Source organism: Limanda limanda, chromosome 2 (assembly GCF_963576545.1).
Source record: "Limanda limanda chromosome 2, fLimLim1.1, whole genome shotgun sequence".
NCBI lineage: Eukaryota > Metazoa > Chordata > Actinopteri > Pleuronectiformes > Pleuronectidae > Limanda > Limanda limanda.
Genome location: NC_083637.1, coordinates 12,830,118 through 12,843,289, shown reverse-complemented (window position 1 = coordinate 12,843,289; position 13,172 = coordinate 12,830,118). Strand labels below are relative to the sequence as shown.

The 13,172-nt window shown below is 43.2% G+C and overlaps 1 protein-coding gene across 1 annotated transcript; it reads right to left on the bottom strand.

The window, feature by feature from the left end:
• Positions 1 to 1,010: 1,010 nt before the first annotated feature.
• Positions 1,011 to 2,763, bottom strand: LOC132997725 (early growth response protein 3). Its single transcript, XM_061067468.1, has 2 exons — positions 2,607 to 2,763; positions 1,011 to 2,350 (listed from the first exon to the last, which is right to left on the bottom strand). Exons 1-2 carry the CDS (start codon positions 2,761 to 2,763, stop codon positions 1,011 to 1,013), a joined length of 1,497 nt encoding a protein of 498 aa, XP_060923451.1.
• Positions 2,764 to 13,172: the final 10,409 nt, after the last annotated feature.

The following is a 13,172-nucleotide window of genomic DNA, read 5'->3' as shown; positions in this document are numbered from 1 at the left end:
CCACATCATAACTAGTGTACATTCTGATCCCTTTTAAATCCAGATCAGCACTTCAATGAAACAGCACTCATCATACCAACACTGGCATGAAGTGCGAAAATGTTTCTGATATCAAATTGTAACATTTAAAATATTGTGTTACTAAACAGTAGCCCTCAAAAAACCAAGACATTATTCATTATAATACATTTCACTTTAGAAATGACACTCAAATGTGATAAATGTAAAATATACAGTTAGCTATAAAAATACAAAGAAGTACAGTAATACAAATATATTTATTTCCCATTTATGATATATCTTTCACAACTGTAATAATCCAAACAATTGTAACACAACACAAAGACCAATGACAGAAAACACCGACATCTAAATGATAAAGAAGTTTTAAAAAAACTCTAAATTTGATCAAAGATGGACAGCTTTATGGTCGAAGCCATAAATGTGTTCGCCTACATTCATGTCAGTCGCCCTCACTGTGCAGTGAAAGAGAAGCTTGACAGTGGTTGTTAAAGGAAAAGGAAACACTGACATAAACATGCATCTTAAGGAACATCGTCCAAACCATTGCTCTAAGAATGCTAAAAGCAAAAATAAGAATCTTAAATGGCGATAGTTAATAATCTGTAAGTGCAAACCATCCAGGCCCGGAGGCGGATGGAGGATGGAGCTGTCCACATGAAGAGGTGCTGAACAGCGGTCATGCAATGCCGAAGCAGAGAGAGGTTCGGCTCTGACAGAAAACAGCCGCCAGTCACTGATGAGCTGTTTACTTTTATAATGCACCTTTGCCTGGAGTCAGCCACATCCGCAGCAGGCAAAAAAAGGCGAAGCACAACTTCTTCACTCCCTCTCTGCTCCTCAAAAACAGCGAATATGCGCAAAACCTCCGGACTCGCCATGTCAGACCAACTCAGACGGCAAGTTGCGGTCAGCTGGCTCCTCTTCCAAGACGGAAAGAATCCTAATGTTGCATGTGCGAGTGAGAGGGGGAGAACGTGGCCTTGTCTTCAGATCCCCTCGGGGAGAGTGAACGGCCAGGCGGCGGCGGCGGTGGTCACCTGAGGCTTTAGTTCCATTTTCTCCTTCTGCTTCAGGTGAACGCGTCCGTGCCGCTTCCTCTCGTCGCTGCGGGCGAAGCGTTTGCCGCACACGTCGCAGGAGAAGGGCTTCTCCCCGGTGTGAGTCCTGGTGTGGGTGGTGAGGTGGTCGCTCCGGCTGAAGCTGCGCAAACAGATGCGGCACTGGAAGGGTTTGTGGCCCGTGTGGATGCGGATGTGCCGGTTGAGCTCGTCCGAGCGGGAGAAGCGCCGGTCGCAGCTCTCCATGGGGCAGGTGAAGGGCTTCTCTTTGGCTGGCCCGTGGGGGGTGGCCGGGCTCTTTCTGGCCCGGGGGGACTTGGTCACACGAGGGGTGTAACTTTGGGCGAAGGAATCTGGCAGCAAGGAAGAATACAGGATGGAGTCTATGGTGCTGGGTAAAGCTGGCGATGTGTACAAGGAGTCACACTGATTAGATGGCTGAGGGGGCTCGGGGAAGGGTTTCAGGTTGGAGGAGAGGCCCATCGGCGGGGGGGGAGGGAGGTAATTGTTGTACAGGGGGCTGGAGTAGCTCTGGGAACAGGTGTCAGAGAAACACGGCTCCTGCTTGATGCCCGCCTCCACTTTAAACTCCATCTCTGGGTTGGGACAAATCGGGGGGAACGTGTCCAAAAGTTCCTTAACATCCATCTGCTGGTCGGGGGGGAAGTCGCTGGACATGGGGAAGGTCTCTGTCTGGAAACTCGTCTCCAGACAGTCGCTCTTGTTAAATGCTCCCCACTCGTAGCAGCTGCTCTCGAACTCATTCTTCACCACCACGGGGAAAGACGCGGCCTCGGACTTGGGCTCAGCGTTCTTGTGGTGTGGAGCTCTTGGGGAGCCGAAGGTGAGCTGGGAAGTGGACGGGTCTTGGGCCTGGCTGCCGGCCTGGTCATCGGAGTACCTGTGGCACGTCTGGTCCGGAGAGTACACGGGAGGAGAGGCTCCGGAGCCGCTGTAGGTTTGCCTCTTGACGCCGGGGTCTCCAAAATTGCCCCCGCTGCTGTCCATCGGCGCAGGCGACGGATAAGTTCCGCGACCGCTGCCGCTCTGTTGCACTTCTGAGATTGGCAGCGTGGAGATGCCCACGATCTCGGTGATCATGTTGAGGAGTGTTTCGGTGCTGCACGGCGCTCCCTGAGATGCCTCCACATAGAAGCTGCCGGAGTAAGCGAGCGAGGAAAGGGTGTAGGTGTCTTTTGGGCACTCGCAGGGGTTAAAAGCAAATTCCGAGTTGGAAGCTTCGGTTTTGAGGGTCGCAGGGGTTCCTTCTGTATGGATCAGAATGAGAAAAAAAACTTTGTCACCGCGAGTGTTTTATGTATTTGGGAATCAGTGCAGATTAAGCGATGGATGAAAATCTGGGTTACATAAACATTCGTGCGTATTTTGGCACAGGAATTCCTTTACGGTGCCTTCATGTACACAAGTGCGTGTTATCTAATCCCTGCTGTGCTCACATTTAACACGTTTTCAAATTCTCATGCATGCACATTTTCATCGACCGTGCAAAAGATGCGAACTCACCGTGGCCAAACTGGGCAGGTACCCCCCGCTCTGCATCGACGTACACCTCCTGGTTCTCTTTGCGCACGCTGTTTTCCATTCCTAGCGAAGAACTGTTGCAATTCTCAAACTGAGGATAAAAGGAATCTTTCGCATTCAAATCCATATTGTTCAACATAGTGATGCCACTTAGAGAAGTCCGTCTCTCCCAGGGAAAAAGGCTTTTTTTCTTTAAAAGGAGGGGGGGGAAATGTAAAAGAGATTATGCAGATGATTGCTGGTCTTTCAACCCCCCCTTTGATGGTTTTCAACAAATGATCCAAAGTGGTCTGAGGCAAAAGGTGTAAAAAAAAAACAGGTATATTCCTTCTCGTCTCTGCTCCTCGGTCGGTATTTGCTTGCTGTGGATTTCACATCAGCGACTTCCCCTCTCTCGCCTTATATACACTTTGGCAGCTCCCTCGGCCCTCCTCCCCATTCATCAGCTCCAGTGAGAGGATTCCCCGCTGCGTGTAAACTTCATGCCCATATAAGGACAGAGGATGTGACGGAGTCCCCCCACCCCCCCTCGTCTCCTCCCCTCCAGCCCTCCCCGTGCTCCATACTGGGGAGATGGAGTCTGACGTTTCAACAAGTGGCGACGAGCGGTTAGTGCTAAACACTGTTTAATGGTGGGTTTTTTAATTCGGCACCTTGACGATTTATCATTTCAATTAAAAATGATATTAAAGTACAACTATGAAGGCATATCCTTGTAACACCCTCCTGCCTCCTATCTCTCAAAATGTCCCTGTAAAGAGGAATTATTTCCGGTGAAGGTCTTTATGCCATGTGACTGTTTGAGGGACTTGATCATTCTCAGCAGGTTTATTCCTGTTTGGTTGAAAAGAAGTTTTATTAAGCCTATGTAACGATGTACGTGACAGATGTAGGATATGCTCTCACAATTATTAAAATCAAAATTGGGTAATAGGAAATTTCATTTTTTTTTGGTTCATTGTCAACTAAAAGATACTCGGATTTCTTCATACCTTATTATTGTATGTGGGTTATACTTCATGATGTAAAAGAGGAACCTAATTTAACATTTAAGAGCAAATATCCAAATAATGGCACAGATTTACTGGTTAGAGTTTCACAAAACAGGGAGTTCAGGTGTTCCACCAATCAAATAAAAACTTTAGGCTAAGTAGGAATAATGCCATACATATATAAAGGTTTGTGTATAAAAAATAGGACATATAATGTAAGACATAAAAGTCTTAGCAAGATACAAAGTAATAAAAGGACAGATATTCAAAAGCAAAACATTATTTAGGCTGCTAAACACAAGGAAGCATACACAAAGAACATAATGTAAGATGCATGTATATATCCCTGAACTAAAAAGTAATTATAGAAGATTCAGGCTATAATAGTCATATCCTATCTTTTTACAAAAAAACTGTTAAAGATGTATTTACTGGTTTATGTTTTTGCCCGACCAGCTGTAACAGGACAAATGGTTGTATGTAGATCTGACACCTCACATTGTTAATCTGTGTCTGTGATATATTGAAGTGAAGAATAAAAAGCAACATGATAAAGGAAGATTAATCAAAAGATTTAATGCAAATCTGCAGGAATCTATCAGATAAGAGGTCAATCTCTGCAAGTTAGCAGTGGTTCACTAAACTATAAGATAAACACAACCTGGAGTCCAGATAAACTGATTTGTGTCCTGACATTTCTGTCCCTACTCGCCTCAGGTTTGGCCAGATCGCACAAAAACCCAAGATGTTTTCAGCAGTTAAACCGAAACACCTCTTCCAGGAAATTCAATTTCACAAAGTCCCTTGGTCTCATGCGGCTGCTGGATATTGTGGTCACTCACACCATCAGGATGAATAACTGCAGAGCCCCGTCTAAACGAACCCCTGGCCTTTAAAAGCATTGAAGGGAGTCGATAACACCCCTGAGGTGTTCAGTGGTTGAACCCAACTGTTCACATGACATTTCAACCCCAAAGCATTTTTTCCCAGTTTCGCATCTGTTGCTGGGTGCACTCCGTGGTTACACTTCCTATTACAGAAAAGTCAATACTCTTTCATAGGACGTTGCCGTCTGCAGCAGACCTCTGGCCCCGGTTGGAGGTTCAGGACCACGGATAGCGACGGTGCAGCATTGAGCTGTGTAATCACACATGAACCGGCAACAGAAAAAAAACTTTTTTACTTGTTACATTGCACTGAATAGTTCCTGTGGTTCCATGTTCATGTTAATGGGAATCTTGGGCTTGGCATGATTTTACCGCAATCCTGGGCCGCATTTCTTTTTACACAAGCAGTGGTCAAGATAATCACAAAGATCCTTTTGCAAACGTGAGAAGGGGTCATGTAGTTTCAAATATATGACATTATACTGCACAAGTAATAGACAAGTATCACATTTATTGGTTAACTTGAGTTATGCAAACCCTGCAAGCCCTTGTTAGTCCCAGATCAATATTTTATCAGTGATATGAACTAGTAGTGATTCTCAATAATACAAAGTAACAACGTACATTTATGTAAAGCCTGTACTTAATTAAAATATATGCTTCTTGGACCTTACTTGACTATTCTTTCTGTAATTATTTTACTACTGTAATTGTATACACTTCATTTATGAGGAAATCAATTGTGCCTTTTATTGAGCTATATAAATTGGAGAGCAACAGTCACTATTACAAATAATAACAACATTAATTTATTTTTTAGATAAGCTGACTATTTTTGATAATTGAAAGTACATTTTGTTGCCAATACTTCATTTTGCATTCATTTAAGTGTTAAGACTTGAAAATTTTGATTTATTTTTCAATTCTTCAAATTTTAATTCAGTACAGTTTAATTTGGTTAAAACGATCTTAAACTGGTCAGATTGACTTTTAACCATAGCGATGAAACCTGTGACAAGGGGTTACCAGTGCACATGACTGTACACCAGTAAAATTACATGGACAAGCATATATGGATATTATTCACATGTCCTGATATTTGAGTTAACAGGAGTTGTGGTTATTGGTCAAATGCTGTCAGTATTGATGTGATAGGATTTCCTGTTCAACTTTTTTTTCCACTTACCTTATAACTCACATATCAGGACATATGAATAATATCCATGTATGCTTTGTTCTAGACGGCATTAACTGAAGGTAAGACAGCCTTTTGTCTATGTGGAACCAAATGTGCTCTGTCTGCTGCAGCACAAATGCAAAGTGCCTATCAGATAATAAACAGCCTGGTTATACCAGACTACTCAAATTTGATGTTATCTCCGTCAATGCTGAGCGGTGGACAAAGAATCAAAGGATCTCTGAGTCGCTTCCCTGTCATCTTTTTATGTTAGTGTATGATAATAGCATATAAGCTCTTTGGTTGCAGCAGTGACATTCTCCGGAACAAATCGTTTTCACCTCAGATGTGCACTCTAATTCCAGACCCGGAGATGTTTAGCTTTGAGGTTCTGCCTCCAAGTAATGCAGAGTCTATTAAAACCAATCTGATCACACAGAGTTCAGATCATGGGATGCTGTTGTGATAACTGCAGTGTGGCTAACCTCTCTCCTCCATAAAATGCCACAGCACAGGGACTAAGTAATGGATTTATGTAATGTTAGCACTTACTGGCATTATAGCGCAGGGGTAACTCCATACCTTTGAAAGTTAAATGAAAGCCTTTGTTTTATTTCCCCCACATTTGAGCAAAAGTGCGACTAAATGCTTTTGTTTCTTGGTTGGTGGAGACAGAAAGTGGAGCAATACAAAGTTACCTCCATGTTTTAACAAGGACATTGACTTCAAAAGAGGTTCAAAGTGCTGGTTATGGGAAGGAGATGAAACATTGCTGTAATGAAAGGATGTTCTGGCACTTCCACTGAATGGAAAGTGGATAAAGCAAAAGTAAAACAAGCTTTAATACATCCCGACCTAATAGGCTCAACCTTTGGTGTGTCTATCTCATTTAGATTAAGAGGAATCAATCCAGACATCTACTTATCTTTCCACCCATCTATTCCAGTTAATTACTTAATAATAACAAAGTGCTATTAAAATGCATCCAATTACACACAGTGACTTTATTGCACACGCATCTTAAAGCATTTTTGAACAAGTCTTAGAGTCTATAGCTATGCTATGTTGTGCTTAAGTGCTACATGCTTATTTCAGCAGGCTAACATGCTCACAATGTCAATTCTATCCAGCTTTCGTTGAGAAGGTTAGATGTTATTGCCAGGTTCACCATCTTGGATAAGCTAGGTACTATGTAACTATGTGGACTAGTGGCAGAAAAACTTGGACTACTGGCAGAAAAAGGTCTCTGGTTCGATGCTGGTTCGACTCCACAGTTCGACTCAACAAAAACTTACCTGGATAGAATAACAACATAAAGACGAACCTGGATCTATCCAAAAGATCAAAAGACTATTCTCCCTACCCTGTGGAGTGCCCCTGAGCAAGGCACCTTACTCCCCCAACATCTGCTCCCCGGGCGCTGTACATGGCTGCCCACTGCTCTGTGTGTCTGTCCAAAGATCACACCAGATGGGATAAATGCAGAGGACTAATTTCCCCATTGCATGAGTCTGTCTATGCATGTTTGTGCATGTGTGTGGGATAAATAAAGTGTATCTTCTTAACATGGTTATTAGCATTAAACAGAGAGTAAAGCAGGGGCTGAGACATATGTCACTAGTTTTGAGCAGAAACCAAAGTATTGCAGTTTTAACCCCAGGGTGACACTACAGGAAGTGTAAATTAATTATAATTTATTCTATGGAGTGTTTGAATATGTGTTGCAAAACATCATGGCAATCCCTCCAAAATCCTGATGGTGGCGCTATACAGGAAAAGTCAGTGGATCACGGAAGCCATGAGGACCAACAATGTCTGCATAAATCTTCTTATGATCTTATATCATCAAAATAACCACAGGCTATAGACTGTATATAAAGAGCTAGAGACCCAGCAGCAGCTTTACTGTCAAACATTTCTGCTTTACATGCAGTATTTAATATTACTTTCATAAGTAAAGTGAAAGCTTTGTGCCACGTGGAAAGGTAAATACTTTATATATAAATTAAATATTGCATATGTAAACCCTGGCTGTGTTATTTTGGGCCTCACTCCTGGACAGGGTGTGGGAGGTTGCTTGCAGGTGGGAGCCGGCGAGAGTTGAAGAGGCAGTGAGGAGTGACTGCCCTGTGAGAGATGAGGGAGAGGTTGGACAGTAACGTTTGCTCTATATCTTCTTATTATGATTTTCAATACGGTTCTTTAGCCTTGTAATAATACAGGGGGCTGGTATTCTGACAGCACAAAGTTGACTTTTGCAAAACTGTGCAACAGTCAAGCTATTGACGAGAATTAAACGCACGTCAATGTCTCATATTAGAGCTAATCTGCATTCTGTACAAACTAGTTTCAGAGTTTAGAGTTTTTTTAAAATCTTCATGGGTGTGAGACTATGACTCAAGTCTCAGCCGGAGTCCAGAGGTGAGGACAAACCATTCCCCATATTTTCTGCAAAATCCATTATCGTTTGCTTTTCTTCAGGATATCATTGTTCCCACTGTACTGAAAGGGAATTTATAATTCTGGTTAGAATCAGAATGAGTGGCACTGTTTATTGAAAATCACTAGCCAGTTTCTTGTCCATGGATTTCCAATGGAAATTCTAAATTGAGCGTACAGGAGGCTACAACTCTACTGTCTTTAGATTTTTTTCAGACCAAATGTTAGCTGCGTCTGGTGTCACATCTTTATTTTTACTCCCAAGCAGAAAAGACGGTCACTTTGCACCGATCTTGTGGTTGTGCAGGAAACACTGGACCAAACCTATAGGAGCAATATAAAACAAACAAGGTAGGCTACAGCTTTGTCTGCATGCATGGGACGATGAAATGCAGATAAACCGTAAAGCACACACATTTACATTCGGCTTCAAGTTCTGCTTGGTACTTTCGACGAACGCCTTTTTATAAAGTTGGTCAAAGCAGAGCAGATTGGTTGCAGCAATCCTACGAAAGCTAGGGTTGCACAAGAGCTGGTGAAATCCATCTACCTCCCCCAAATCACACTCTGACAGGTCTCACAGTCAAATCTCCCCCCAAGGCGCTGGATGAGGGAACATCTTAAATCTAAACCTGGATACAATGGGGCCTTTAAAGACACCGCAAAATGGATTGCGAGTGCTAAAACCGCAGAAACCTCTGCCGGAAACACGACTTTCTATAAATACAAGATACTCGCCTCAGCTGCCAAGTTCGTTATTTTCTCTCCCTCTTTCTCTCTCTTTCCCTCTCCCGCTCTGTCGTGTTGGGCTCTGCATAGTTATATATACTACATCATCATTCAAACACTGGGCAATTGACGGAAGACTAGCACAAATAAGAAAAATAAAAGCAGCGGAAGCGTGGTTCTTCTTTTGAAGGAGCATCTCTCTCCTGCTCTTCCTCTGAGAGTGGGAGTGGGTTAGGGAAGCCCGGTACCAGGCCCCGATGCTGCTGCTGCTGTTGGTGTGGCAGGTTTCCCATGCGATCCAAAAATACTTTCTCACTCGCCCACTTTGGTCCCCAGCCGCCTGTACTCTTTGCTTCTACAACAGGGATGGGTAAGAATCACATTCAGCTCTCCAATCGTGATTGCGGAATGCCCCAGTGATTCTCTAACCATGCCCCCAGACTCCTCCACACACACTGCACTTCGCATGGCTCCCACCTTGCCCTCTTCTCTGTTGGATCTGTGCTCGCAGCGCTCTGACAGTCCGATTCTTGGGCGCGTTCCAGCTGCTTGTACCTGCTGTTACCTAACTGCTGGTACATTTTCAAAAGAAATGCATGAAGCGGGGCAGTGGGTTTTCATTATTTCTTTAAATCGCACCATAACCGATTTAAAAAAAATGTCTGATTAATTTATGTGTTAAAAAAGCAAAAACCTGGTGTATTTGCTTCACCAGATACAATAACAATCCCCTCAGACTGTAACTCAACAACTTCCACTAAACAAAATCATTATCATGCAACATGGGACTAATTGCATGTACTTTTGACCAGCAGAAGGTAATAGGTCTACATACTCTAGTCTCTGACTCATCTGCACCCACACTGATTTCTATTTGTTGCTCTTTCTTCCATCCAATGACACCACAATGTGCATGAAAAGATGTGAATGTTCAAATTCAGGGAGCATTGTTTCCACGGCTGCTTTATCGATGCACATGCAGCCATTAACAGGGACATGCGACGCAAACAGACAAATAGCCTAGCTTACAGCAGACATGTGAGGAAACAGATGAAGAATGTTAAGAGCTTGCAGCTAACAAAAGTAACTATGGAAACGGCCAGCTCTACATTGCACTAGCTTCCACAGCTCTCTCCAGAAATAAAAACTGTTGGGCTCAGAGCGAATCAGGTAAAGACAAAAGATCGCGGGTGAACCTATTTATAGGGAGCCTTACATAACATACATAGACCTATGTTGGCTGAGGCAACTTTGGTGCTCGGCAGTGAGCTTCTAGGGGGCAAAGGCAGGGTGGTGTGAGCTGGAGCTGCTCCATCCTGCAGGGTATTTTGCAGAAAGACGAATAGTCTAAACAGCAATTAGAGAGGAAGACTTGCTGTTTTGATGTCAGGGAGAACAAACACTCTTACACTGTCCTGGGAGGGTTAGTGAGCAGCGTTAACAAGCAATGAGATAATGAAAATTGTCTCATTAAACAGATCATAGCCATGGGGCTCAAGGAGAAAGACGGGAGAATGCATACGTCACAAGAAGCAGAAGTCCGCAGCTAGTTCGCCCAGAGTTCTTGTTTTATTGTACAGGAGGTAAAAGATAAGAAAAAAGTTGGTCAGAGAAGAGACACACACACATGGACTCATGCACAGACGTATTAGTTTGTGGCCTCAGGACAAAACATCTGACATCTCCAGTGAGATAATATGAAAATACAAGCCCACATATGCCCAGAGAAGCCGTGTGAGAGAAGCTGTAACGCAGCAGCAGTGATCATGTTTGAAATAAAGCCTGCCACCATATCTTAAATCCAAATTGAGCCATTAGCATAATTATCCACTTACTCTGCTTTAATTCCAAGTAGCTCTCCATTGTAAGTAAAATGATAGCTAAGCTGTATTCAAAGAGCCTCTTTCCCTCACAAATGCCTTATTAGTTAGCTCCCTCTAGCACACGTTCCCAGTAATTACATTCAACACAAGTGCTACAGGAGGGTGCTGCTGGTATTTCGAACAACTATTAGACAACTTTACAGCTACTCTGGAGAAGTACGACCATTTCAACACCGAGCTGCAGCCATTTGGACTCTGCATTCTCTCTGCACTCTTCAGCCTATGTGACGCTTGTAGACGGCAATCACAGGATATTCACTGTATAGACAGTCGGATAAGGTTTGGATGATATGCAAATGAACACTCCCTGACTCATCTGTTTATTATGCAGTCACATTAGTTAGCTCTGATGCCGTTTGGCTATTATCCCATCTCGCTGTGAAAAAAGGGTCTTGGGTGAGGGGGATGTATTGCGCAGTGAGTGCTTTAGTCACACAGATTGTCAGCCACTCTTCAAAGAAATAAATGCAATTCAGACTGTAGTTGCATTGAGGGGATGCTGAATCCATTTCCCCCTCGAGAAATGCCAAAAGGCGAACGATGTGGCTCATCTGTGTCCAAATCCCTGGAAACCGCGCCGTGCGTTAACAAGTCAAAGGGTCAAATGAAGAGCTTGTGTCTCCCACGACTGAGCCTAAGGGCATCATTGATTCCACATACAAGCGCACATTTCTCAGTGTCAGTGTTGGAAAAAAAAAAAAAGCCAAAGGATTCCTCTGAAACCGTTTTCAAGATGAGCAAAAGAGCCAATAACTTAGAGTATCTACGGTTCTCATGAGGAGAAAACAGAGGCGATACTGTATCTTTGCATAAATGTGGTTCAACCAATCTGTGGCTTCGCAGCAGATCTGCTGCTCTGGGAACTGACAGAGACACTATTTTTAGTCACGCAACCTTAATGCACCACGCTAAGCCTTTAACTATACAACTGCACATCGAGCCCATTCAAGGGTTGAAGCCCAGTGGTCACACACACAGACAGAGAGCCAGTATCAGTGCTCTTAGTACCCACGTTTCATATTTGGTGTCAAAGTATTAATAGGAACTGCATGCCCCGGTCTGTGAATATACGGCTGCATATGTCAAGGAGTAAAATAGAATTTCCTATCCATGTGCTCTCAGTGCCTTTTCATGTTAGTTCATTAAGCAGCGAGCCCTCACAACAACTGCGCACCATGGAAACCATGAAAAAAAGAAAAGAAATAACTTTCAGCAGACGTCAGCTTGAGGCCTTCAAATGTGCCATCTGACAAAAGACAGAGTACCCGGCTGCTGTAGCTGAGGTCACAGCGTGTTGAAGCCACTGTCTGCTTTGACTGGCAAGAGCACTGTTGACATCTGCACTGAACGTGTGAGGAGTTTGTGGTAGTGGGGTGTGATCAGCGCTGGCTGCAGGAGGGAGAGATTGGGGAAGTGGAGTTTGATTACACCTAGGTGTTCCTAGCATGCTGGGACTGGGGGACTGTGTGGAACAGAGTGTGTTGAGTGTTTGTTTGTGAAATAGTCGGCAAAGACGAAATAAATATCACAAGCTAACCTGTACCCTGAGAGTCTGGTGCTTATTGACGAGGACCCCGTGGTTTACAGTCACTTACTGTAACAGAGTTATTAACTGCAAGATGAATCAAAGACGATCCTGTTATCCCAACACTTCACATACACAACAGTTAATGTCCCTGACTAACAGGAGGCAGATGATGATTACGTCAAAATATGTAAATTTCTCTCATGAATGACGATAACATACACACTTTCAAATATAGATTAGATAGTACAACTGTTTGATGTTGAGCTTGTATTTATTGGATAAAATGCATTTTTAGGAAAAGAGGCATTATGGGATTTCATCCAGACAAGAAAAGACAATCCTTAGAAAGATTGGCAAGATACACATATTGGAAGTGCACACAGTGAGAAACTACCGAGGGAGAATGGTGAAGACATATATTATTATAACATAGAACAACTCAAGTTAAATCCCCTTGAAAACTACAAAGGTTCTTGTTTTTGAAGGCCTTTCAGACATTTGGGTCGAGGAGATGAATGAGACAAGGGTTCAGAATTTCTGCTTTTATGTCATGGCATTCACAATTTGGGACAGAGAACCATTTATATTAGACTGCCCCATTTTTCAGGAGTGCAGAAGTAAAAAAAGGTTATTTGGTCGGACGACTCCAAAAACGGCATCAAGCCTGTGATGCTTTTCCAAACTTTCAGTTCATCTTTGTTTCTCTACACCAGTAGTCTTTCTTTTTCAGCACAGTCCAAATTGTCTGTTTCCAATCTCTGTGCAATGGCTGTGACCAATTCCCCCTCTTTTCTCTGCTTCAGAATTACGTGATTTTCTCTCAGACAGCTCTCTGGTCTTCATGTTGGTTTATCTGTTTTCATAAACACCAGAGTACACATACAAACGAATAATTTGGTGCAGAGACGGATTA